At 55.5% G+C, this 25,954-nt stretch overlaps 1 protein-coding gene across 1 annotated transcript in view; it reads right to left on the bottom strand.

Moving 5' to 3' along the window:
• The window catches only part of LOC105464564 (solute carrier family 6 member 3), a 50,072-nt gene that overhangs the window by 7,880 nt on the left and 16,238 nt on the right, over nt 1–25,954 (bottom strand). The window contains exons 5-14 of the mRNA XM_011712558.3: nt 20,701–20,839; nt 19,387–19,521; nt 15,349–15,452; nt 13,949–14,073; nt 10,679–10,791; nt 9,100–9,228; nt 8,378–8,477; nt 5,560–5,660; nt 2,295–2,462; nt 311–382 (exon numbers count right to left, since the gene is read on the bottom strand). Of these exons, the coding sequence (XP_011710860.1) occupies nt 311–382; nt 2,295–2,462; nt 5,560–5,660; nt 8,378–8,477; nt 9,100–9,228; nt 10,679–10,791; nt 13,949–14,073; nt 15,349–15,452; nt 19,387–19,521; nt 20,701–20,839 (1,186 nt within the window). The remainder of the gene's footprint in view (nt 1–310; nt 383–2,294; nt 2,463–5,559; nt 5,661–8,377; nt 8,478–9,099; nt 9,229–10,678; nt 10,792–13,948; nt 14,074–15,348; nt 15,453–19,386; nt 19,522–20,700; nt 20,840–25,954) is intronic.

Raw genomic sequence — 25,954 nt, 5'->3', positions numbered from 1 at the left:
CAGGGCGCTGCTCCCATGGTCTGGGACATGCCCAGGTCTTTGCAAGAACCACGCTTTCCTCAGGTGTGCGTGCAGACGGACCTCCCAGGGCCCCCGCGTCATGCACCCCCCGTCCCAGGTGCACGTCTCCATTGTCACCTGCCACCGCTGGCGGCCTGTCCTCATAGAGTGCATGCTGGCTGAGTAAATGAATACCATCTACACCAGCCTCGTCTACACCAGCCTCAGAGCCCTCTGGGGGCTAAGTACACCGAGCTTGGGATCATTCTGAATTCCCCTGAGAGAGGCCCAGCGGGGACCGCGACCTCACCGTGAACTGGCGCACCTCCCCTCTGTCCACCAGCTCGCGGTCCTTCTCGGGCGCGATGGCGTAGGCCAGTTTCTGAAAGAGAAGGAGAGTGTGGGGGCCAGTGCAGACCAGCACCCACTGCCAGCACCCATCACTGACTCACACTGCCAGGACCCTCACCTGCCAGCACCCTCACCACCAGCCCTCCTCACCTGCCAACGCCCACCTGCCGGCGTCCACACCACCAGCGCCCACCACTGACTTAACACTGCCAGTGCCCACACCGACCGGATAGTGGTCAGGCCCAAAGCCGACATTCTGACAGTCCCCTTAAAGTCTAGTGCAGAGCAGGACATCAGCATTTGAGCCCTCGCTTGAAATAAAACATGATCCTGGAGATGGCCCTTGTCTCTAAGTCATCACATGTGCTGGGCTCTGAGTAAGAAAGTGCTCACACCCAGGTGGGCTGCCTCGGGGCCACCTGCAGCTGACATGTTCCAGGAGCACTTGCTTTTTGTCACCTGCAGCTCCTGGGGAGTGAGTGCGGAACCTGCCTTTCTTTCACAGCCTGCTGCAGCAGCTCCTGGGCCTGGATGGCGCCAAGTCCTCCCAGAGCAGGCGGCATCTTCAGGAGCTCACACTCAGAGACCTGGATGCCTGTGTCTGGATCTCTGAGGCCAGGTGACCTCTCCCAGGGACCCCTGTGTGTGGCTCCACCCCACGTCATCACCACAATTCCACTTGCACCTGGCTCAACTGCTGAGGTTTTACTTGGCTTATGTTCAGAGTTTGGCTGTGCGAGGGGTAAGGGCACTGGGTATTCAGGCCCACCGGGCTGCAGGCGTCCTCCAGCTCTGTGCTGACCTGGGCCCCGCCTCCCGAGTCCATCCAGCCTCCCAGAGGAGCTCCTCCCTGCAGGGACTGCCTGGCTGCCTGCTCTTCCCCTGCGCTGGGTCCTGGCAGGTCAGCGCGTGGGGGTCTGAGAAGGACTGTCCACAGCAGGGTGTCATCAGCTTTCCTAGGGCCATGGCAGCCCCAGAGCCCCTCCCACTCCACAGAAGGCCCCAGCCACACACTGTGCTTTGCCTGCACTGGGCCCTGGCCTGGCCGGGCTGCTGAAGAGACAGGCTCAGTGCCAGCCTGGGAGCACCTGCACATGTCTGAGCCCAGGGGACACCGTGTGGCCCTAAGGTGGATCCTTGAACACAGCAGGTGCCACTCCAGGGTTTTGCTGCCCAGGGCCAAGCCAGTTCTTTCTGAAAAAGGCTAGGATTTAAGGAAGCAGCTTCCGGGAGCTCCCAGTGGTGGGCTCTCAGGTGAGGGCAACCCTCTTCCAAGCAAGGCGTGTCTTTGTATCTTCCGGGAACCACAGAGCAGGGTGTTAAAGGAGGACCGCGTGACTGGTCCACCTGCCTTTCCTCCACACAAAGGTGGCAAAACCAAGCGAGGAAAGGAGGTGCGCATCAGGGACTCCACAGAGCTTCCTCCACTGCCTGGGGCTCCAGCTGCCCCTGTTCAGCCAAAGTGGGGCTCGGCCTTGGGGGGAACTAGGTCGCCCCTGATTCTACCGCCCTCAGATGGCTGCTGTGTCCGCCCCACCACACACCATAGTGTGTAGGCATGCATGCACTCAGTACACACAGACACTCAGATACGCATGTGAGCACAGACCCAGGCACACACACACGTGCACATGGAGACAGCACATACAGACACGGAGATACAGTGGACATACATACAGGTACATGCACACACAGACCCATACACACATAGACACACACATGTGGACACACATAAAGACACACACATGAATACACATACATATACACACCCATGGACACAGGCGTGCAGGTGGACACACACACACACTGTTGTGGTGGCCACCTCCAGTCTCCTTCTCTTGGTCACAGATGACCCAGGCAGGTGAGGACTGGGGCCACGGACAGCCACGGAGCCTTTCTAGTGGCCTCGCACTCAGGTGAAGGCGCCGCGTCCAAATACCCACCTCTCGAAAGGACCCAGGCAGGCTGCAGAACTTGTAGGCCGCATAGATGGGCACCATGGCCATGGAGGACGTGGCGATGACCCAGCCCAGCGCGTTGGCCCAGTCGGGGAAGATGTAGGCTCCGTAGTGGGGGGGCCTGAAGGTCACGATGCTGACCACGACCACGAACTGAAACCAGCAGACACAGGTCAGGCAGCTCTCAGCCGGCGGTGCCAGGACAAAGCAGGGATGGGGCAGGCACTTCATGGCAGAGGGTCTCTCAGCCCCTACAGCTGTGCACATGCAGAACCCGGCCAGGCCTGCAGACATGGCAGCAGGGCATCCCAGGCAATCCATGTCCTCCTGAGGCATGATCTAGCCTGTCCTGTCCTATCCTGTTCCCTCCCCTCCCCTCCCCTCCCCTCCTGTTTTGTCCCCTCTCCTCCCCTCCCATCCTATCGTGTTCTATCCCATCCCATCCTGTTCTATTACACCAGATCCTGTCCTACCCCGTCCCATCCCATCCCATTCCTTCCTGCTCTATCCCACCTTGTTCTATTCCTTGCTTGAAATCACAACAAACACAAAACTGGCCACCAGCCCGTCCACTGAATCTATGATCCATGGCCTGAAGACACAACTGTGACCCATGCAGGACCACCCTAGGGCCATCCGGGCTCCATATCTCTACTCTTTCTAGAAGCAAATCTGATGAAGTCACAGACCTGTCTCAGAACCACCACCACAAAGGCAACACAGAGGGTGGGATGGATGCCACTTGGAGGGGCAGCTTCCCCCTCTCCGGAGGCTTCTCCTGAGGCAGCTCGTGCATTTGTTCCTCCACTCCACAAACATGCACCACCATCTAAAAAGATCCTCCACGTGCCTCCACATGCACCTCACACCTGAATGTGTTCTGTGCACCCACGTGTGTACTGCGTGCCTACATGTGTGTTCTGTGTACCTGAGTCCTTCCCAAGGAGACAAGGGAAGTTCTGATAGATACGGTTTATGATGTAGCTCAAAATGCATTTTTTTTCCAAATTGTCCATTTTTCCTCAATTTCAGAAAAGTTAAAACATCCAAGCCTTGCACCCGAAAAGCATGTTGGATGCATGTCTCATGCCAGTCTCAGCATCTTCTTCACACGCTGCTTTGAGCCACCTGCAGGTTTGGAGCTGGGTAGCGAAGGACTGGGATGGGGGTTAGGGTTGTGTCTGTCACGTGACCAAGGCCAGGGTGGGCAGCAATTTGGCGAGCAAAGCCAGCGTCCTGGGGCATCTGGGATTGGGGGCCGGCCTCCACTGCACACAGAGCCCTGAGCATGCTTTAAAGAGCCACGCGTGCATCCCTGGACATGTCGGTCTTGCATATCTGACAGGTAGGTACGGCTGTAACGTGCTTTCTTGTACTGTTCAACTTCTTGCTAGATACTGCTTTTCTTAGAAAGAACTATGCCTCCGCAGGCCACAGTCTGCCCATGTGAGTTGCCTTTGCTCCGGCATAATTTCCATTTAGCAGTGCTGTGGCGTCATCTGCCACAGAGTCATCTGAACAAGTCTGGAGCATGTACACCCCTTACAACCAGAGGCCAGCACACGCCAGAGGGCAGGGGACGACGCCACAGCCTGAAGAAATAGATGATAATACAGACATTGTGTTTCTGCTAAAATCAAAACTTCATAGGAATTGCACTGTAATACTAAATATAAAATGACATAGAGCAATGAAATGGTCATGTTTCTCTCAAGTTGGCAAAATGAAGTCCTGTTTCGTGTAGTTTGTAGGTTTATCTAAAAGTGTACGACATGTGTTTCTGTATGAAGTTCGAAGATTTAGTCTAAGATCAGTAGAACATTTTATCTCCTAAGATCGAGGTCAGCCCTCTGGGTGTTAAGAGGAGACACCCCCTCAAGGGGAGCCGACGTTCTCATGCAAAAAGGCTGTTTCAACTAAAGGCGGGCGGGGGAGAGTGGGAGGTGGGCGGGAGGCTGACTCTCCGGGAGGGCTTCCTCACTTTCCCCTCTGAACAGCCGTGTAGTCTGTGTCCTGTTAAAAGGCTGCCCCGTGCATCCAGGAGCCTTCAATGGGAGCCTCACAAGCACAGTTAACTGGGCTTGGAACACTTACGTGCAGTCATGCCACGTGGCCTGGAGCTCAGATATGGTGGAATTTCTACAAGATGCCGGGCGGCTTCTGTCACACTATGTCGAGCTTTTCCGGGATAGGGCCTGTCTCTCCTCTCTTTCCTGTACCCTGGAACCTCTCTGCTTGCAACTACGGGGCTGTCCCACCTGCTGTGTGCTGGTGACGAGGGATCTCCACGCACGCAGGCCCTGCTGACCCCGGGACCAGCCTTGGTCCATGAGCGGGTGCGGCCTGAGTCCCCCGCCCTGTTCCAGGCCCCACCTCGTGCCTGCTGGACTCGGGAGGTGCTTCTCTCTGTGAACAGCTCACGGACGCTCTGCTTAGACCTGGGCAGTTCTTAGGTCTCCTGCCCAGACCAGGTGGCACAGCTTTGCTTTGTGAGCCTCTGGGCCTCTGTGGTTCAGCCGGGGAAGCACTGCAGGCAATCCCTAACGGGTGGGCGTGGCCACGTGCCAACAAAACTCTATTTACAAACTCCCATGGCCTTGCCCGGTGGGCCCTGACTCAGCGGCCCAGCCCAGATGATAGAAGTGCCTACTGGACGCAGTGATGCCGCTGAGTCAGAGGGAGGCAACGGGACAGGGCCGAGGCCCCTGCTGAGCCAGAGGGAGGCCTGCGTGAGCAACGGGACAGGGCCAAGGTCCCTTTTACTCTCAGGGTCTCCAGCACTCGGCATCCTCTGTCCCCGCCAGCCCGGAAGCTCTAACTTCAACCTTGATCCTCACGGGTAGAGGTGAGTGGATGGCCAGACTCACTTCCAGCTTCCCCTCCCAACACAGCGGCACAGCCCAAGCGCAGGCCTCACACGGGCTGTGGCAGGGGTCCGAGGCCACCTGGGGCCACACCTGAAGTTTTCTTGGTGGGTCTAGAGGGGAGGGCGGAAGGCACCTTCAGGAGACTAGAGATGAGTTCGGGGACCAGCCTGCCCTTTCGGGCCGAGTCCTGAGGCCCCTGACTCCAGCCACGGTGAGCTCAGTCTCAAAGCAGCCTTTAGGGGCCCACCCCGGGTCCTGCCCGCAGCCTCCTGTGCACACAGTTTGCTCAAGCAACAACCCACATGCGGGCGCTGGACCTCAGGGCAGGTGCCAGAGTGGGGGCAGTGGGCAGGGGGAGGGGCAGGCGACCGGAGGTCCCTTACCAGGAGGAAGCAGGGGCTGACCAGCTTCCAGCACAGCCTCCAGTACAGGCTGGGCCGCTGCCCGGTCATCTGCTGGATGTCATCGCTGAACTGCCCGACGCCTGAGGGGAGATGAGGCAGCGTCAGTGCCCATCAGGGCAGTGCATTCCCCGATGCTAGACACACGTGGGGTCCTCGCTGACCCCCAAGGGTCTCACCTACTGGCCCCAGGCTCCGGCTGCACCCAGCCTCCTGTGGAGGGGGCCGGGCCACACCCCAGCCCACTGGGTGCCTCGCTGACGGGTGGGAGCCCACATGTCCGCTCCACCCTGGAGACCCACCAGGAAGAGCCGCACCCCGGCAGGAGCTCCCCGCACCCCAGCAACAGCCCCTCAGCTCCTCCTCCTCATCCCACGGCTCTCCCTGCCTCCCTCTGCCACCGGTACTCCTCGTTCACTTAAAAAGATTGTGGTAAAAGACATACAACATAAAACTTCCCATTTTAGCCATTTTTATGTGTAGAGTTCATAATGTATTAATACATTCACGTACTGTGTAACCATCACCACCACCATCTTCAGAACTCCATCTTCCAAAACGAAATTCTGCCCCCATGAAACGCCAACTCCTCCCGACCCCCAACCCCCGCCAGGCCCCGGCACCATCTGCTTTTTGTCTGAATGAATGTGACTCCTGTGGGCACCTCCCATCAGTGGAGTCACGCGGCACGGGGCCTCTGCGACTGGCTTACTCCCTGGAGAGTGTCCCTGAGGCCACCCAAGCTGCAGCCACCTCAGCATTCCCTTTCGTTTTAGGGCTGAACCATATTCCGTTGTGTAAGTATACTGTTACTGTGTCTTCAGAAAAGCTATTTCGAGAAACATAATAAACATTTTTTTCTCCCCAAAAGCAAGTACCAGCAGTCTGCTTTAGAAAGGCCTATTTTTCTTTCACTGGTATCATCTAACTTCTAGGAACTGACCATAAGACCTTAAGAGTGAGCTCTCCCCCCACATCTGGCCTGGTCTGTGATTCGTGTGCCCACGGCTGATCTGCTGAGATCTGGGGCAAGTCTGGCAGTCGTCCCGTGTCCCCTCAGAAAGAAGCCTCCACACGGAATCCCCTCTGCACACCCCACCCCGGCATCCGAGCCCTGGACATGAGAGATGGACGTGGGAGGCAGCGGGGATGCAGAGAGGTGAGGCCAGAAGAAGCCAAGGGGGGCGTCTCCAAGGCCCCTCAGCCCCCAGACCCTTCCTCCCAGGCCCCTGCCGGAGCAGGAGTCATCAGCTCCAAGACCTACAGGACCGCGGCGCACTGGAAGCCCGGTGTATTCCGCAGCTTATTAGAGCACAGATTTTGTTTCATTTAGATGAGAGGGGCGTGGATTTCTCTTTGGAAAAATAACACAGATCTCAGTCTTCGGAGGCTCAGTTCACCAGGGCCAGCTTCTCCCCGACTCCCGTGGTTCCAGAGGCCATGGCGCTGGTGAATTCGAGGCACTTTCTCCCTTCCTCTGTGAAGGTCTATGTTTTGTTCAGGGAACATGACAATGAAAGCGATAGACAAAGTATTGATTCCAGGCACCCGTGAAAGTACAACGACGTTGATATTTCCCTTTTCTGTAGAGCAACACTGAAAACCAACACTGAAAACAACGTTCTCAGAATAGGAGCTATTTCTCTGATTTGTCTGAAAGCCAGGGCATTTATCTGGCTATAAATTCCATGGCTCTGAGGCATGACCCCCTTGTTTGCAGGTGAGCTGGGCGTCCTCCAAAACCAGGGCTCACGCAGCACCACAGACGTTCAGCCAGATCCCCACATTTTTTTTTTTATTTTTTGAAATGGAGCCTCACTCTGTCGCCCAGGCTGGAGTGCAGTGGCACAGTCTCGGGTCACTGTAACCTCCGCCTTCCGGGTTCAAGCTGAATCATACTCTGTCGTAAGTACACCATTGCTGTGTCTTCAGAAAAGCTGCAGCCTCCCGAGTGGCTGGGATTATAGCCGTGCGCCACCACGCCCAGATAATTTTTTTTTTTCAGTAGAGATGGGGTTTCACCATGATGGTCAGGATGGTCTCGATCTCTTGACCTCGTGATCTGCCCACCTCGGCCTCCCAAAGTGCTGGGTCACAGGTCACCGTGCCCAGCCTGCACGTTCATGGTGAGATGCCCGGGTTCAGCCTTGCCACCTCCCTGGAAGCGACCTGGCCAGGTGAGTGGAGCTGGCACTCCAGCCCGTCTTACAGAAGAGAGAACTGAGGGGAGTCGAGGTGACTTGTCCAGGTCAGCACACAGGGAAGGGGCAGCCCTGGCTCCAGGCTGGGTTTTCTGTTGCTGTTTAAACCCCTGGTGGACATCCCAGGACCCAGCTGGGGCAGACCAATGGGCCAGGAGCTGCACCCGTTGGGGCATCCGTTGGAGAGCCGCCCGCTGGCCATCACGCCCCGACTGCTCTGGGGCTCTGGTCAGCAGGCAAGGCCATGACGGCACCTTTGAAATGCAGCATGTCACATCCCTGCTGAAACCCCCAGCATGGATCTGATTGTGTGGGATGGGCTCGCCAGTGCCTCCAGCGTGGAGGAGGTGGAAGACGCCCGGCCACTGTGAACACCTCTGACCACAGTGTGCATCTTCCAGCCGCCATCCAAGCTAAGCACCTCACTGATCCCATCGAAAGGACCAGGGCCAAGCCTCTCCCCTGTGCGGAGCTGTGATGATCACAACCCAGGCTTCCGGCAGCTGAAAGGTGTGTCCTCACAGCGGCTTTGTCAGAAGGGGAGCGGCACAGCCACCAAACAAGAGGGCGTGGGTCTGGCTCCCTCTCCCCAGACTCACCGTAGAACCAGGCCACTCCGATGGCTTCGATGAGCACTCCAAAGAGGATGGACGTGCCGGCTGCAAAATGGTCCAGGAGCGTGAAGACGTAGATGCCACCCTGGAAGAGAGGGGAGCCTGTGGAGCTGCAGAAGGGCTTTCCCCAAAGGTCAACCTGGCCCGGGACTCACTGTGCACACAAATGGTTTCACTCAGTGCAAACTCTGCTTTGAGTCCCTAAAATTCTATCCACATGCAGCTACTTAGGGCCACGTCTATCACAAAAAAATAAAAATAAAAATGACCTCTCCTTTCCCTTCCCAGGGCTCTGTGTGCAATTAGAAATAGAAGCAACCAAACGTGGAACTTGGCAGTGCCTCCCTTGGAGAGCACGTGGCCTGGGCTCCCCCTCCCATGTAGATAGGCTCTGCCACCCCCTCCCACGTAGATGGGCTCTGTCACCACACCCCCAGTGTCCCCCAGTCCCCAAACCCTAGAGGGAGGCAGCTTCAGCCTCGGGCGCTTCTGGGGGAGCTGTCCCGGTGCTGAAGTGACTCTGGGACTAAGCTCCCATATGCAGTTACCCTGTGCACTGCTGTGAGTCATTCTCTGGGGTGGGTGGGGACGCAGCTTCCTGAAAGTGCTGTGGTTCTGTCTGGCCTGACAGTCCCAGCCAGGGCACCCCATGCCACATGCTAAGGAGACATGACCAGGAGAAGGCGAAGCCGGCAAATGGTACGTACATTGGTGACACAGAACAGGGAGAGAAGGAAGGTCGCCAGGACGATGAAGAGCGTGAAGAGCTCACGGTGTCTATGCAGCAGCTGGAACTCGTCGATGAGCCCGGTGATCACCGACTCCATACCGCCCATCTGCACACAGAGCACAGGGTCGGGCTGCAGGCTGGCAGCGCTCCTGTCCGCAGCCTGGGCCAAGATCTACTTGTCACCCAGGGGACGCACACCCAGAGAAGGACATGGAACAGGGGCCATGCGGCTGTCCAGGGTGCAGGACGCCTGGTAGTGAGGACAGCTATTGGTGAGGGCTTCTATGGCGGCACGACCACAGGAGAGAGGACCCAGAGGGACCACTCTATCCACGGTAGGGGGTTTGCAGTGTCTTCGATGTCTCTGGGTGGGTAAGATGTGGTATGGCTAAAACAACACCACCCCGTCCACTGCTGCTGCACAGGCTCGGCTCAGCCAGATTTTCCTGAGCAAGATGCGCCCCCCACGCAAAGCTTTTGGGTGCACCTGGCCCGGCCATTGGCTACACCTTCTCGATGGAGCCTCCCAACTCCAGGCATCCTCCTGTGAGATGCCATCCAGGCACCTGACTCCTACGTAGTGACCTTCTTCATCTTGCTCGGTCTCGGTCCAGGCCCCCCCTTCATGCTCCCATGTCAGGAACACGAGGCCTGTGGTCAACCCAAGAGCTGTGGCCGAGCTGGATAGGATATGAGTGGGGGTCAGGTGCATGACCCGTGTTTATAAGGAAAGGGATTCTGGGTACTTAGGTCCCCTGCAGCTGACAGGAAAGAAGGAGCCTGAGAAAGTCTAGCAGGCCCAGGGCTGATCGAGGGCTCCACCTGCCACCCCCAGCAGCTGGAGGTGCAGGGGCCACACACAAAGCATTCAGGGCCAGGCCTGGGGTTGGTGGGTGCCAGGAACTGCTGTTGCCCTCCTCATTCCTCGTGGGGTCGCCGAGGGTTCCAGGGAAAGCCATGAGATATGAAGGACCTGCTGTGTGCCCTCCAAGGCCCCACCACTCTGGTGTCCTGAGCCAAGTCTTTGGTGGCTGGGGCCCTGCTGCACGTGCGTGCATGTGTGTGCGCATGTGTGTGTGCATGTGTGCGCGCTCATGTGTGTGTGCGCTTGCGCGTGCGCATGTGTGTGTGCATGCGTGAGTGCATGCATCATGCATGTGCGTGTGTGCATGTGTGTGCGTGTGTGTGTGTTCGTGTGTGTGTGTTCATGTATGTGTGTGCATGCATTTGTGTATGTGTGTGTGCATGCGTTCGTGTATGTGTGTGTGCATGCATTCGTGTATGTGTGTGTACATGTATGTGCACATGTCCAGGATCTGTAGGTGGCTCAGGGCAGGGCACACGGGTACCCCAGAGTAGAGGGATAAAGGAAAAGTTAAACTCCAGTCACCACTCACCCCAGCCCCAAGAAAGGTCTCCCAAATAATCGCAGGGCTCGCCCAAGTGCACAGGTCTGGGGGCCGTCCGTGAGCCCAGGGATCTTGCCTGGCCCTGGGAGGGCGGGGCCCCCTTGGGTGGAAGGAACCCAAGTGCCGAGCACAGGGCGGGTTACTCACAGCGCTGTCGATACCCAGGGTGAGCAGCATGATGAAGAAGACCACGGCCCAGGCCGAGGACAGCGGGAGCGTGGCGATGGCCTCCGGGTAGATGATGAAAATCAGCCCCGGCCCTGAAACAGAACCCGCCCTGCTTGCCACAGAGCCCAGGCTGTGCTCTCCCACCCATCCTGCCCCACCCCGCCCCGAGAGGCCAACACGGCCTGTCACAGGCCTGTAGAGACTAGGGCTGGTGCGGCCCTGCTGAACAGCCTCCCTCCTGTGCATCCAGCAGACCCTGGCCTGGGACTCAGGAAAACGGAAACCCAGAACCGATGGGAGGGCTTTGGTTCATGCCCGCCACCCAGCAATGGAGCTCCTGCAAATTACCTGTGTCCTCGAGGGTTATGGGGGCGCGGGGAGAAGGAGGGGCAGAAACAAGGGGAGGGCAGGAGGGATTTCCAGGCTGGTCCTGCCCTTCATCCCAGGGACACCTGCTAACGTCCTTCTAGTTAGTTTTTCCTGCACATATTATGTGATACACACGCAGGCACGTGCACGCACATATTTGTGCATTCAAACTCATCCATGCAAAAACACATCCACGTGTACACACACAAATAGATGCACGCATGGGCATGCACACACACACACACAAGAACACACACATCACACACAACCACACTATTCAGTAGCCTAATTTCTAAATTTAGCAAAACATTAGGGATACGTTCCTGACCTCTGCCTTCCAGGCACACGAGGAAGCTGAGGTCCTCCCACCCTCCCATGAGGTTAGACATGGCTGCACTTGGCCAATGCGCTGTGAACCCACGATGAGTGGGTCCCTGTGAGTGAAGCTTGGTAGAGGAGTGTGTGGTTCCTTTACCACTGCCCCTGCCACGGCATCCCGGAGGCCACATCGAGACGGGCTCCTATCAGCTGGGGCCCTGAGGGCTCAGAGGAGCAGCACATCCTGACGGATACAGGGGCCCAGATGGTGGCTTCAAAGATAAGAGATAAACCTGCAACCTTGCTATCCCTGCAAGCTAGGGGCACGCCAGGGTGAGGGGTGGCATGGCCAAGGTAGAGAAGGTGTCCCCGCACAGCTCTCTGGGGAGCTGACGCGTGCTTCCTGCTACGAGCAGGCAGACCTGGATGGAGGTGGAGGGGATAAGAGCGTGGCAGGCACGCGACCAAAGTCAACGCAATTTGGTCTCCGATGACCCCAAAGTAAAAACCAGTCCCATAGGCAATTGACCATTGACCATTTCAGAAGCCTTGCGTCCTCCACTGGCTGGCACTGTCTCCAGAGCCCAATCTGCCTGCAACAGAGTCCCCTGTCCTCAGCAGGCACGTGTCTGGCCCTAGCCTGCGGGAATAGGCCTGGGCCTGACCTTTTAAATAATCAAAGGCCAGAGCCAGGGGCCGTTCCTAAAGGTCTTTCAGGGGCCTTACTGTCAGCCAAGCAGCGGGGTCAGACCTGGGCTCTCACAGCTCCCGGATACCCTGGTGGACAGGGACAGTGTCCACGTGGGGTGGGGAGGCAGGCTTGCCTGAGACGTTCCGGGGCTTGGATGGTACCAGCCAGGAGCCTGGGAAGATATTCATCAGCTCGGGGAACGTAATGTCAACACCCTTGCCTGAGTTTCTGTACCTGAGTTAACATTTCACCCTGTTTTCTTGAGAATTACGCCTGTAAATGACATTTACTTTGCTTGTTATGCAATGCACAGAACATTCAACTTTATTTTCAGGGGTTAATAGAGGTTTCTGCAAACTATGCTAATTTATCATAATAAAGGGCAAAAAGAATGGAGAAAATGCATAAATGCGGCACCGAGTAAATTTCACTGCCCTGCATTTATATGCATGATGTTCCCTTCCTCTCGCTTTGACTGAATTTTTTTTTCCTAAAGGAAAGAACACGGCTTTGGAGGCCCGCCTCTGAGCTGCGGCTCCAGCCCCGACCCAGGCTTCCTGTTGCAAGCACGGAGGCGCTTTCAGGTCTCTGAGCCTGTTCCTACCTGCGGTGCGAGGGTCCTAGTGCCCCCCTCTGTGAGACTCAGATGGGGTCAAGGCTGCCCCCGCTTGGTGCTTGTCGCTCCCTGCCCTCACTGAGCCCCAACACCCAGGCAGAGCTCAGTCAGCGACAACACCCACACCAGATGGGCTTTTCTGAGCACAATCATTCCTCGCAAATGTAGCCTCCCCACTACCCCCCACCCCCACCGCCAGAGAAGACAGTCCAGAGGAAGCAAGGATGGGGACGCAGGATGGGAGCCCACCCAACCCAGGGGCCCGTGTCTGGAGGGAAAGGGCCTCCTCCACATCCGTGTGGCAGGGCAGACCTGGAGGCAGGCGGGGTTTCTGCTGGCTGACAGAGACCGAGAAGCCTCGGGACTCCCTGGAGCCCTCGGTTGCCCCAAGTTAGGGCTGCCAACGCCACAGCTTTCCACTGCAAGCACCAGAGCCAGGCAAGTGGCCCCGAGTGCCTGGACCCGCCCTCAGCCCCTGCATCTGTGCCCGTCCTGCCGGCTTCATCCTGCCTGGCTCACTTCTTGCTGCGGCTGAGGCCTCCCCGCCCTCAGCCCCCTCGCCCTCAGCCCCTGCACCTGTGCCCGTCCTGCCGGCTTCATCCTGCCTGGCTCACTTCTTGCTGCGGCTGAGGCCTCCCTGCAACTCACCTGCGCCTGCCCAAGACCTGGACCCCTCCCCACCCTCTCGGAGACAACTCCAGGCGTGCAGGGACACTCAGCGTCATGCGTCGGCCTGGGCAGCAGGCAGGGCCACCCTGTGCTGGAGGCCTCAGGGATCTCCCGGCTGCTCTGTGGCCAAGCTGACGTTCGCGCCACCCCAGCCTGCCTCCAGGTGTTGCTGGAGCGGCTCATTTCTCCCCTTCCCTGAGCTGCACGTTCCCACACCACGTGGCAAGCAAACGTCTAGAGGGCCTCAGTGACAACATCCACGCCAGACCCTGGTGGCTCAGCCCCATGTGGCATCCGCAGGGAGCAGCCGAGGGACCAAGGCACCAACCGTGCTGCTCAGTTGCATTTGGGCTTGAGGCTCCGCAGCCCAGGGTGGAGGGCCCGCGAGGGGCAGGGCAGGGAAGGTGCTGGGTTGGGGGCAGGTCCGTACTGGGTTGTGCCTCCTTCAAGAGTGAGGCAGCAACTCTCACTGACGTCGCTCAGGGCCCGTGCGTCTCCTTCCTCTTTCACAAGGAAAAAGGCTTTGCTCAGAGCTCAGCACTGGGGGCTACGTGGAGCAGGCCCAGGCATGGCAGGAGGGGCTCACCGTCCTTGGCCACGTCCCCGATGGGCACGCTGTGCTTCTGCGCCATGTACCCCAGGAAGGAGAAGACGACGAAGCCGGAGGAGAAGCTCGTCAGGGAGTTGATGGAGGTGGTGACTATCGCGTCCCTGGAAGAACAAGACAAGCCGTCTCAGGAACCAGCTGAGCTGCAGCAGCTGCAATTTTCCAGTCATTATTCTTAATTTACTGTGTCTGGGGAAGGGGGCGGGAGGTCTTTGGAGGGGCCGCTTTTCCCAGTGAGTACGGCCTTAGCAGCCTGGCAGAGCTGTCCTTGGACCACCTTGGCCCCCCGGCTGAGCTGCTCAAGGCTCAGCCATCAAGGCTCAGGGTGGGCAGAACAGACGACTGCCTCTGTGCCCCGTGAGTCCTGCTGTGGGCGCCTCACCCAGGGCAGAGCTTCCAGAACCTCCAGGAGCACACACCTCCTGGGGACCTTGCTAAGATGCAGATCCTGACTGGGGGGGTCTCATGGGGTCTCAGGGCCTGCGTTTCCCGTAAACTCCCAAGGGTGCTGGTGCTGCGGGCCTGGGGGCCCCACTCTGAGGGCTGAGAAACCAGAGGGCTGGAGGCAAGCAAGGGAGGAACAGGGAGGGTCCTGGGGTCGGACAGAGCACCAGCGTCCTCCTCCTGGGTTCCTGTGTGGCCTGTCGCCGGGGTGGAAGGGCCCCACACACTTCATCTGCAGAGCACCTGGACCCAGGTGGACGCAGGTGGGCTGCAGGCAGGGGCTGCCTCGGGACCTGCCCTCCAGCGCCCACTCTCGGTGGAGCCTGTCTGTGGTCTCTCTGACCATTCTGCTGCACACACTGTCCTTGTATTTTTACTGCGTTTCTATCCTCATGATGTGGAAGAAAGTAAGCACATGTCCATAAAGGTCAAAGAAAGCAGGTCCCAGATAAAATTCTGTTTCTGTTTTTAGGAGGATTTGGGGCCCAGCACAGGGCTTCAGGTGCCTGCTGGTAACACAGGGTGCACATGGGATGGGGGGACACACTCAGGGAGTTGTGAAGCTGGACCCTGAGCGAGGGAGGACAGAAACCCCGCTGGGGCTGGTGCGAGGGAGGAGGGTGTGTCCTTGTGCCGGGAGGGGCTGGCCTTGCTGCTCGGGGTCCTCAGTGGGGAATCTGGCCGCAGGTCAAACCTTGGCAGGTCCCTCCCAGGAGGCGACACACCCACGTGCTTCAGTGCCTTCTTTAAAGCTGAAATCAAAATCGTGTTGGGGGCTCCCTCGCTGGCGCTTCTGTCTGAAAGGCCACGCACCTCCCACGCTTGCGGGTTCCGTTGATCCGCCCTGTCCTCACCCAGGAACGCGCTATTTCTGGAGGTCAGCAACCCCTCCCCAGTATCGACGAGGCCCCTGCCTGGCCCTGCTAGGGGCTCACCTGTAGCAGTTGTTGGTGAACTTGTTGTAGCTGGAGAAGGCGATCAGGACCCCAAACCCCACGCCCAGGGAGAAGCACACCTGGGTGGCCGCGTCGATCCAAACCTGCAGAGCCAGAGGGCAGTGAGAGGCTGTCCCAGGAGAACGCAGGACCCGAGCACCCTCCCCATCCCAGCCCCACGCTAAGGCCTCTAAACTCAACACCATCCTTAAGAGGCAAATGGCAGCAGCGCGACTGGTGGAAAACACAGCCTCAGGAAGTGAACCCTCCCGGGTCAGCAGCCTGGAAGAGCCTGAGAAGCAGGGCGCTGTCCGTGTTCACTGGTCTGGGATTCCCCATGGAGTGTCAGGGCAGCGATTCCACAGAACCAGAGATGCCCTGCTCCATAGCCCTCAGAACAGCATGGACCCATCCACACAGGACAACCGCAGCGTCCTAAAACCCTCAGAACAGCACGGACCCATCCACACAGGACAACCGCAGTGTCCTAAAAACCCTCAGAACAGCACGGACCCATCCACACAGGACATGATTGTGGAGCCATGGTATCCCTCAGACCAGCACGGACCCATCCACATGCTGCATAATGACGGCACCCTGATAGCTCTCGGAAAGTCATGAACTTATCCACACACGACATGCTGACGGCGTCCTGATAGCCCTCAGAACAGCATGGACTCATCCACACTCACACCAGCCCTAGCGGGGTCTCCATCCTCCCTTGATCAGGGTCGGGCTTCACAACCCCCTGAGTGTGTCCCCCTGTCCCATGTGTGCCCTGCTGCACGATGGCAGTGCTCCGAAACCCCCAGAACAGCATAAACTCATCCACACGCTGCATGACGGCGGCTTCCTGACAACCCTCAGAAAGGCATGGACTCATCCACATCCATATCCACGCTACATGATGATGGTGTCCTGATTGGACGCACACCAGCAATACCTGCTTTGTATTTTTCCCGAAACACGAGCAGTATAGGTGCACAGTAGCACCCGGGCATGGCCAGGAGCCCACCTGCAGCTTAGACGCTGGTGCTGTGCCTGCCCAACTTGGTGGATGGCACCCACGACTCTGGATGTGAAAGGAAAGGTGGGTGGGTCCATGTTTGGACCATTGTGTATTTTAAAAAGTCAGCCACAACCTGCTAAGGTGAGGGCACTGTGGAGACCATTCAGTGACTCACATGCCCACCTTGCCCCTGCCTGGGCCTCGGATGGGGGAGAAGGAGCAGCCAAACCCCCTTGGAGGCATTTGAGGGACTAGTCAGCCAGGGCTGTTCCTGCAAGTCCATGAAGCCCATGGTACAGGCCTGTGGGCCAGGATGCTGAGACAGAGGCACCAGATGCTCCTGCTGGGGGGGTCAGGTGGGTCTCAGGGCATCCCAGGTCCCAGGTCAAGCTTGCCTGAGCTTGACTGAACGGGGGAACTGGGTGCTGCAGAGGGGGCGGGGCCCTCTGTCCATCGGGCAGCATGTCATAGCCTCAAGGCCACCCCAGGTCCTGGAACAGTGGGTTTGGGGGCAGATGGCCAGGCCCTGCAGTCAGGGCTGTGCAGATGGCCAGTGTCTCACCATGAGGGGAGGAGCCAAGCCAAGAGTGGCTGGGTGGGCAGTGGGTGGAGAGGTTCATACCCTAATGTGGCTCCCATGCTAGTCATCAGTCACCTGCCTGGCCAAGTGACTGCAGGCTGGATCAGGTGTCACAGGGGAGCACCTGCCTCCTCCTCACCCTGAGCTGTGTGTGCAGCTCAGGCCTCTGCCCAGTGCCACCCCAGAGCCAGTGCCCACGGCTGCCTCCCTGGGCCTCACCTCATGCACTTACACTCCAGGACCTGGAATTGTCTTTTCCTTCCATTTCTTTCCTGATTTCTCTTCACTATACATCAATCCATCATCTAGTATCTATCAATCACTCATCCATCTGTCATCTATCACCGTCATCTATCAATCCATCACCAGTCTATCATCTATCTGTCATCTCTATAATCTATCAACCATATATCATCTATGAATATATGAAGTACATGTGTGTGTACATATCTATCGCCATCCATCCTGTTGTATATCCATCCTATCTACCTACCTACCTATCATCCATCCATCCACCCATCCATCATCCATCCATCCACCCATCCATCATCCATCCATGCTGTCCAGCTACCTACCTATCATTCATCCATCCACCCATCCATCCATCATCCAGCAATCCACCCATCATCCATCCACCCATCCATCATCCATCCATCCATCCTATCCAGCTACCCACCTATCATTCATCCACCCATTCCCCCATTCATCCATCCACCCATCCATCCATCATCCAGCAATCCACCCATCATCCATCCACCCATCCATCATCCATCCACCCATCCATCATCCATCCATCCATCCTATCCAGCTACCCACCTATCATTCATCCATACACCCATCCATCCATCATCCACCAATCCACCCATCATCCATCCATCCATTCATCCACCCATCCATCATCCATCCATTATCCATCCGTCCATCCTATCCAGCTACCTACCTACCATTCATCCACTTATTCACCCATCCATCATCCATTCATCATCCATCCATCCATCCATTCTATCCACCTACTTACCTATCAGTCATCCATTCGTCCATCCTATCTATCCATTTTATCCACCTACTTAACTGTCATCCATACATCCATCCTATCCACCTACCTACCTACTCATCCATCCATCCATCCATCCATCCATCCATCTGTCCATCTGTCCATCCACCCGTCCATCCATGCATCCATCCACTCTGTCCACCTACCTGCCTATCATCCAGCCAGCCAGCCAGCCAGCCAGCCAGCCTTCCATCCACCCATCCATCCATCCAATCTATTCACTCTCTCCACCTAATTTTTGACATCTCATCTGTGTAATTTGTTCTCCAATGGACATCTTTTCACATGCACTGGTGTTTGTTTTGCCTTCTCATGGGGCTGCTTATTTTTCCTGGCTGGAGCATTGTATTTGTGACATTTTTGTTTGATTCTATAACACGTCCTGCTCCTGCAAATGCACCCCTTGACTTCACTTTGGCCTTTCTGGGGTCCTGACACACTGCTGGCTTCACGGTTTGTCCGGCTCCAGCTCTGCACTTGTGGGTCCCTGGCCACGACTGATTTTGCTGCCCTGGTTGTGCTCCTCTCTCTTCTGTGGCTCCCATGGACCACATGCCTGCTGCACCCATGGCTCCTGTCTCCACAGGGGCTTCCCCTTCAGTGCTGCAGACACACTTCCACCCCCACCCCCACCCAGCTGCTTTGCAGGCTCATAGGTGCCATGTCCAGGTGCCTTCTCCCACTGCACCTGTCAGCTGCTACCTCCCTGGGGCTTCCTGGGAGGCTTGCAGCCATGCCTGCCTATCCTGTCTCCCTTCCTTCCCACTTCTGCCTTGGGTTTACACTTGCCTCATGACCCCAGACCTGGCACCACTGGCCCACCCACATAGGGCAGCACCTCTCAACTGCCTCCTGCCTCACACTCCAGCTGAGATGGCCCCACACCTCTTGCTGCATCGTCCTCTCACAGCAACATGGACGCCCCTGGGTGGCTTTGGGGCCTGCCACCTCCTCCACCTAGTCCACCTGATTTCCAACAATGCCCCAAGTGAGCTGCCATTTTTGTCATGCCAGCCTTCCTCCAACGGCTGCTTCTGTTTCTGGGCCTGTTTGTCAGAAATGGTGCAGCCCCTTCTCTTCCCTTTCTTGACAAGGGGCCCATCCCCCATGGCCCAGCCAAGTCTCTCTCCAGGAGGCCTTCTCCAAACATTTTAACCCCGAATTATTTCTTCTTTTGCTGACCCAATCTGCAGCCTGACTCTAGATGGAGTTTTCGATGTAATCTGATTTAGATGACTCATACTGTATCATGGGTATTTGAGATTTGGCTTCCTGAGGAAAGAACCCTGGTTTCCACAACTCTGATACATCTCAGCCCTGGCAGGCAATGAATATGGAAACCCGGGAACGTCAGAGCCCCTGTGGACTGTGAAGCAGTGAGCGGGTTGTACTCACAGACGCCTCGCAGAGCCGGTAGAAGTCGACGCTCAGGTACGCTCTGATGCCGTCTATAGCCCCAGGGAGGGTGACCCCACGCAGGAGCAGGGCAGTGAGGACCACGTATGGCATGGTGGCTGTGATCCACACCACCTGCAGGAGAGGACAGTGTCACCAGGCTGCACAGGTAGGGCCCTCGGTGGGAGCAGACACCAGCACATGGGCACTAGGTTGCCCTGACAGCTTGTCCTCTGACTGGGAGGCCCAGTTCCCAAACATCTCCCGGGACGCCAGCTCAGCAAATGCTCATTGGAGTGAGAAGGTCAAACGCTTTCCGTCCCGCACACCCTCCCCAGGGATGGAATGGGAAGAACAGCTTGGCAGGGAAAGCACATTCCTTTTCTGCATTCGGTCCGCCAGAGTAGCTGGGAGTGGCTGATGGGGGTTTTCTGATGCGTGGGATGAGTGGATTGACACTGGTGAATGGCACTGTGGGACGATGAAAGGTAGCCCTGGGCTGTGTCCCTGCAGGAGGCTCCCTGCAGGAGGCTGGTGCCACACTACACACACTATTCCAAGGGAGGGGCATACCTTGGTCAAAACTGGTTTTAAAAAAAGTATTTATTTTATTTATTTATTTTTTTGAGATGGAGTTTCGCTCTTTTTGCCCAGGCTGGAGTGCAATGGCATGATCTCAGCTCACTGCAACCTCCGCCTCCTGGGTTCAAGCAATTCTCCTGCCTCAGCTTCCCATGTAGCTGGGATTACAGGCATATGCTACCACGCCCGGCTAATTTTGTACTTTTAGTAGAGACAGGGTTTCATCATGTTGGCCAGGCTGGTCTTGAACTCCTGACCTCAGGTGATCTGCCCGCCTCAGCCTCCCAAAGTATTTTTATCAACAAAAAAAACCACGTTGTGTGTGCCTTCCTGCCAGAAACACTGCCGTGGGTGCTTCTCTCCTGAGGCCCTTCCCCAAACACGGCCACATATGGACCCAAAACCCGACGGTGCCCTGTGTCCACCCAGCCCAGCCACGGCCACGTGTCCACCTTCCCCCCACCCAGCCATGGCCATGTGTCTACCCAAGCCAACCCAGCACAGCCACAGATGTACCCCCAACCATGGCCACGTGTACACTCCCAAGCTGATCATGGCCATATGTGTCCCCCAAACTCAACCATGGCCATGTGTCCACCCCAACCTGGCCATGGCCACATTTGTAGCACAAAACCCAACTGAGGCCACATGTGCACCTCCTGCCCAGCCACGGCCACATGTCCACTTGGTGGCCCCATGTCTACAGGCCCAGTTGGTGACCCTGAGCCTCACCTTCCCCGAGGTCTTCACACCCTTCCAGAGGCTGAAGTAGAGCAGCACGATGACCAGCACCAGGCAGGCTGTGAGCTGCCACCGTGGAGGCCCCAGGTCGTCGATGCCATGGCTCTGGTGGAGGTGCAGCACGCCACGCCTGCAGAGGGGAGTCAGCGGGGGCCTCTGTGGGTGGCTGTTAACCCCCCTGGCACTGGACGGCTGAGCTTGCCCAGGGACCGGCCCTCCCCATCTCAGCAGGGCAGAAAGCATCCAGTCTGATGGACAAGAGATGCCCTCCAGGGAGGTCTGGCCCACAGGCCCTGGCAGAGGTGTCAGGGCTGCCCTTGAAACCCGCGGAGCACATGGGAGGCCCAGGAAGCCCCACCTCACCCTCTGCCCTTGGCACCTCTGCTCATTGGAGCTGGGGAGAGAAAGGGCACCTTGCGTCTTTGAAGAAAAGGAGCCACAGAAACCAAAAGAAAGTTGCTGAGCAATGCTGGGTACCCACTGCTGCCCACAGGATGGCCCCAGGGTCCCTCTCCAGGGATGAGGCTGGGCAAACTCTAGCAGTAATACCAGGCACACAGGCTCCAGCCAGCACTGTTTTCTGAGGGGACGGCTCACGACACCTGCTCACAGCCCTTGCTGCTATGAGGATTCCATGAGGAACAGGTTTAGTGGATGACTCTGCTCCAGCAGGAATCACTCGCAGTTCCACTGTTTTTTGCAGGATCCCTCACAAAGGGCAGAGCAGAGGGTGAGGGATGGAGCTGACCATCGGCCGTGCTCCTTGCTCCAGGCACAGACCCTGGGCCCCCTTTCTGTGGGAACTCATTCCATCCCGGTGACACTCTCTGCGGGAGAACATGCACCAGGCTACGTGCAGCGGGCTGTGTCACCATTGCAGACGGTGGCTTGAGGCCAAGGCGACTGTAACAGCCGTGCCGCTGCCACCGTCGAGTCAGGAGCCGCGACACCCAGGAGCCGCGACACCCAGGAGCCACGTTATGAGAGGAGCTCCCACTGCCCAGGTTTGCTTCTGTTGTGGGTCCACTGAGGTCCCCGGGAGATAACACAGGACACCCATGAGGGAGCCCGGCCGACTGCAGCCTCCGGAGCTTTCCACCAGCTGTGAGGCATTCCAGGGCCATGTCCCAGGAATTCGGCTCTTCAAACTCCAGAATCATACCAGACACCCTGGCTGCTGCCAACAGGAAAGGCCCCATGAGCCCTGAAAGGGATGGACAGTGCTTCCATCCTATCCTGGAGGGCGCCCAGGAACAGGCCCCAGGTTGGCCGGGTAGACAGATGGCTGCACCACTGAAACCATCACCACCATTCTCTGCTCTTCTCCGAGGGCAAGTCGCTCAGTCAGGAGGCTGTCTGTCACCCACACTGTGCAGGGGAAGTCGCCTGAGCCGGTGGAGGTCACACCTGCCCTTCCTGGGGCAGTGGAGACTCCCAGGGCCTTCTTCTCACTCCGGCCACACACCAGGCTCTGCCCCTGCTGGCCGAGTCCCCATCGCTCTGCTCCCCCAGCAAGGCCTTACCACGGACAGCCTCTGAGGCCTCACAGCAACTTCATGCAGCCCGGACCACTCCTCACTCACTGCCCATGGTATCACTGACCCCAGCATGCCACCCGCCCATGCCTTGGCAGCCTCGGTGCCTCGCACACACACGTGCATGGATTACACACTCAGACCAAACAGCACACCCTCTCCCCTTTCCCATGTGCCTGGAGAAAAGGCAAACTCAGCCAATGCCCCTACGTGGCACAGGCCCTCCTGAACCTGAGGCGGAGGCCCAGGGAAAGTGCGCTGCCACTCTCGGGGCCTTCTCACAAGGTTGCGTCCACAGCACACACAGCTGGCTCAGCATCAAACATGAAAGCAACTTCAGAAGCAGCACCTCAACACACTGGGTCGAGCCCCTTCTCGAGATTAGAAAGTCACTGTGCTTTGAGGTTATTTGAAATCCCACAGACAATTTAGAGAACTGGACACTCCTGAGTGCTGTCAACCTGAGAAGAGGGGTCCCCACAGCTGACCACAGCATGGGAACCAGCCATGCCAGGAGCCGGGGAAAGCTGTGTGGCTCCCAGCATGTCCATGCTTCTGAGGGCAGGGTGGGCGAGACAATCAAAGGACGTCCGGGAAGGGGCATGGGGCTCACGTGCAGGCGTTTCATAAGCCATAAATAGTTGGGAGGACCAGAAAAGCGTTGGCCCAAGGATGTTCACTGGGAGTGGAAAAGGCACAGCACCTCCCAATTTCTGCTGGGCTCTTTTTCCTGGTGAATTCGTGGCCATGATTCTTCAATTGGGTGACAGTGGAGCCACTGGTGGTGATCCAGGCATGCTCGGGCCTCCCACGCATCATTGTGATGACCTCACAGCAGCCCTCTCACCCCGTTTTACCAAGAGGGAGCCAAGGCAGTGAGGGGGTGAAACAAGCTTCCAAAGGATAAAATTGTGCCAAAGCACATTAACTTCCCATTAGAACAAATCTAACACTCTCTAAACAAGCACAACAACCACCAAGTACCCATTAGTATAAAACTCACCAAGTCTAGCATCTAATAAATTACTAGACATGACAAGAAGCAAGAAATGTGATCTACAACCAGAGGAAAATCAGTCAACAGCCACTTCACATGATATACAAAAATTAAACCAAAATGGATCAAAGAGCCAAATATAAGGGCTAAAACCATAAAACTCTTGGAAGAGAACATAGGGTAAATTTTCATAATCTTGGACTTGGCAATGGTTTCTTAGATATGACACAAAAGATGAATTGGACTTCATCAAAATTTAAAACTTTTGTGCATTGAAGGGTGCTATCAACAGAGTGAAAAGGAAAACTACAGAATGAGAGAAAGTATTTGCAAATCATCTATTAATCTGATAAGAGAATAATATCTAAAATATGTAAAGAACTCCAAAAACTCAACAACAAAAAAAACTGACAGCCCAATTCAAAAATAGGCAAAGGACTTGAATAGATATTGCTCCAAAGAAGGTATACAAATGGCCAATAAACACATGAAGAGATGCCCAATAGTCTCTAATCATTATGGAAATAGAAATCAAAAACACAGTGAGAGGCCACTTCACACCCATTAGGATGGCTATTATCAAAATAAACAAGCAGGAAGTTCTAAGTGTTGTCAAGGATGTGGGGAAATTGGAACCCTTGTTCTGATTTGCATCCACAGTGGGAAACAGTGTGGTGGTTCCTCAAAAAATTAAACACAGAATCATCACATGGCTCCAGCAATTCAACTTCTGGGTATCCACTCAAAAGCAGTGAAAGCAGGTACTCAATACTGAAGTTCACAGCAGCATGTTTTCACAGTAGCCAAAAGGTGGAAACAACCCAAATGTCCATCAAGAGACAAATAGATCTGGCCAGGTGTGGTGTTCACATTTGTAATCGCAGTGCTCTGGGAGGCTGAGGCGGGAGGATTACTTGAGCCCAGGAGTTTAAGACAGGCCTGGGCAACATGGCAAGACCCCACTTTATACAAAATTTTAAAAAATTAGCTGGATGTGGTGTCACATACCTGTAGTCCCAGCTACATGGGAATCTGAGGCAGGAGGATTGCTTGAGCCCAGAAGGTCAAGGCTGCAGTGAGCAGTGATCATACCACTGCACACTCCAGCCTGGACAACAGAGTGAGATCCTGTCTCTAAAAAGGAAAAAGATAAGGCCGGGCGCGGTTGCTCAAGCCTGTAATCCCAGCACTTTGGGAGGCCGAGACGGGCGGATCACAAGGTCAGGAGATCGAGACCATCCTGGCTAACACGGTGAAACCCCGTCTCTACTAAAAATACAAAAAAAAAAAAAAACTAGCCGGGCGAGGTGGCGGGCGCCTGTAGTCCCAGCTACTCAGGAGGCTGAGGCAGGAGAATGGCGTAAACCTGGGAGGTGGAGCTTGCAGTGAGCTGAGATCCGGCCACTGCACTCCAACCTGGGCGACAAAGCGAGACTCCGTCTCAAAAAAAAAAAAAAAAAAAAGGAAAAAGATAAATGGATAAATAAAACATTATATATCCATACGATGGAATTGGAATATTATTTGGCCTTAAAAAGGAATGAAATTCTTGTTCTGAAATTCTTCAATAAACCTTGAAGACATATACTAAGTAAAATAAGCCAGTCACAAAAAAATAAGTGATTCTACTCAGAGGAGGGACCTAGAGTAGACAAATTCACAGAGATGGAAAGTAGAATGGTAGCTGCCAGGGGCTGTGGTGAGGGAGGATAGGGACTTAGTGTTTAATGGGGACAAAATTTCAGCTTTGGAGAAGGGGAAAGTTCCAATGGATGATGGTCATGGTTGCACAACATGTGAATGTACCTAATGCCACTGAACTGTGCACTTAAAAATGGCTAAGATGGTAAGCAATGCTATGTATAGTTTATCACAATAACCCCTCAAGAAGGCAAAATATTTTTGTGTAAAGTCCAAGCTGAATCATGGCCAGCAAGTCTACACTACAAGAAATGTTAAAGGAAATGCTTTAGATGGAAGGAAGATGGTCTTAAATGGAAACCCTGATCTACATACAGGATCGGACAGCACTAAAGATTGTGACTATGCAGGTAAATATAAAAATATATATAAAAAAAACCTTCTTTTCTGTGTTAGATTTGTTTAAAATGTAAATGCTTAAAGCAGAAGTAGCAGCAAGGTGTCATGGAGTTGATACATACTGTAGAAATAAAATCTATGGCGACAATTGCACAAAGGACGTGAGGGAAACAGAAGTCTACTGTTGTAGGCCCTTCTGTTCTGTGAAACAGTATCACGTCACTTGAAGACAGACTGTGATAAGTTAAACGTCAATGTTGTAAATCCTATAAAATCCACGAAAAAAGGAAAACAGAAAGCTATAGTTTATTAGCTAATAATGTTGATAAAATGAAAGCCTAAAAAATTAATTCAAAACAGGGAATAAACAGAGGAAACAAGAAACAAAGAAGAGATGGGGCAAAAAATTAGCACAATGAAAGACTTAAAGCCAGCCATGCTGACAATTATTGAATGGAAATTCTAATTTAAAAACAGAGATTGCCATATTGGATAAAAAGCACAACCAACTCGATGGTGTCTACAATAAATCCATTTTATATATAATGCCCATATAGTTTAAAAATAAAAGGCTGGAAAAGATAATACCAGACAAACAGCAATCATAAGAAAGTTGGGGTGGCCATATTACTGTCAGACAAAGTAGACTTCAGAATGAGAAATCTAACCTGCA

This window comes from Macaca nemestrina, chromosome 6 (assembly GCF_043159975.1).
Source record: "Macaca nemestrina isolate mMacNem1 chromosome 6, mMacNem.hap1, whole genome shotgun sequence".
NCBI lineage: Eukaryota > Metazoa > Chordata > Mammalia > Primates > Cercopithecidae > Macaca > Macaca nemestrina.
This window is presented reverse-complemented; position numbering and strand designations above follow the sequence as displayed.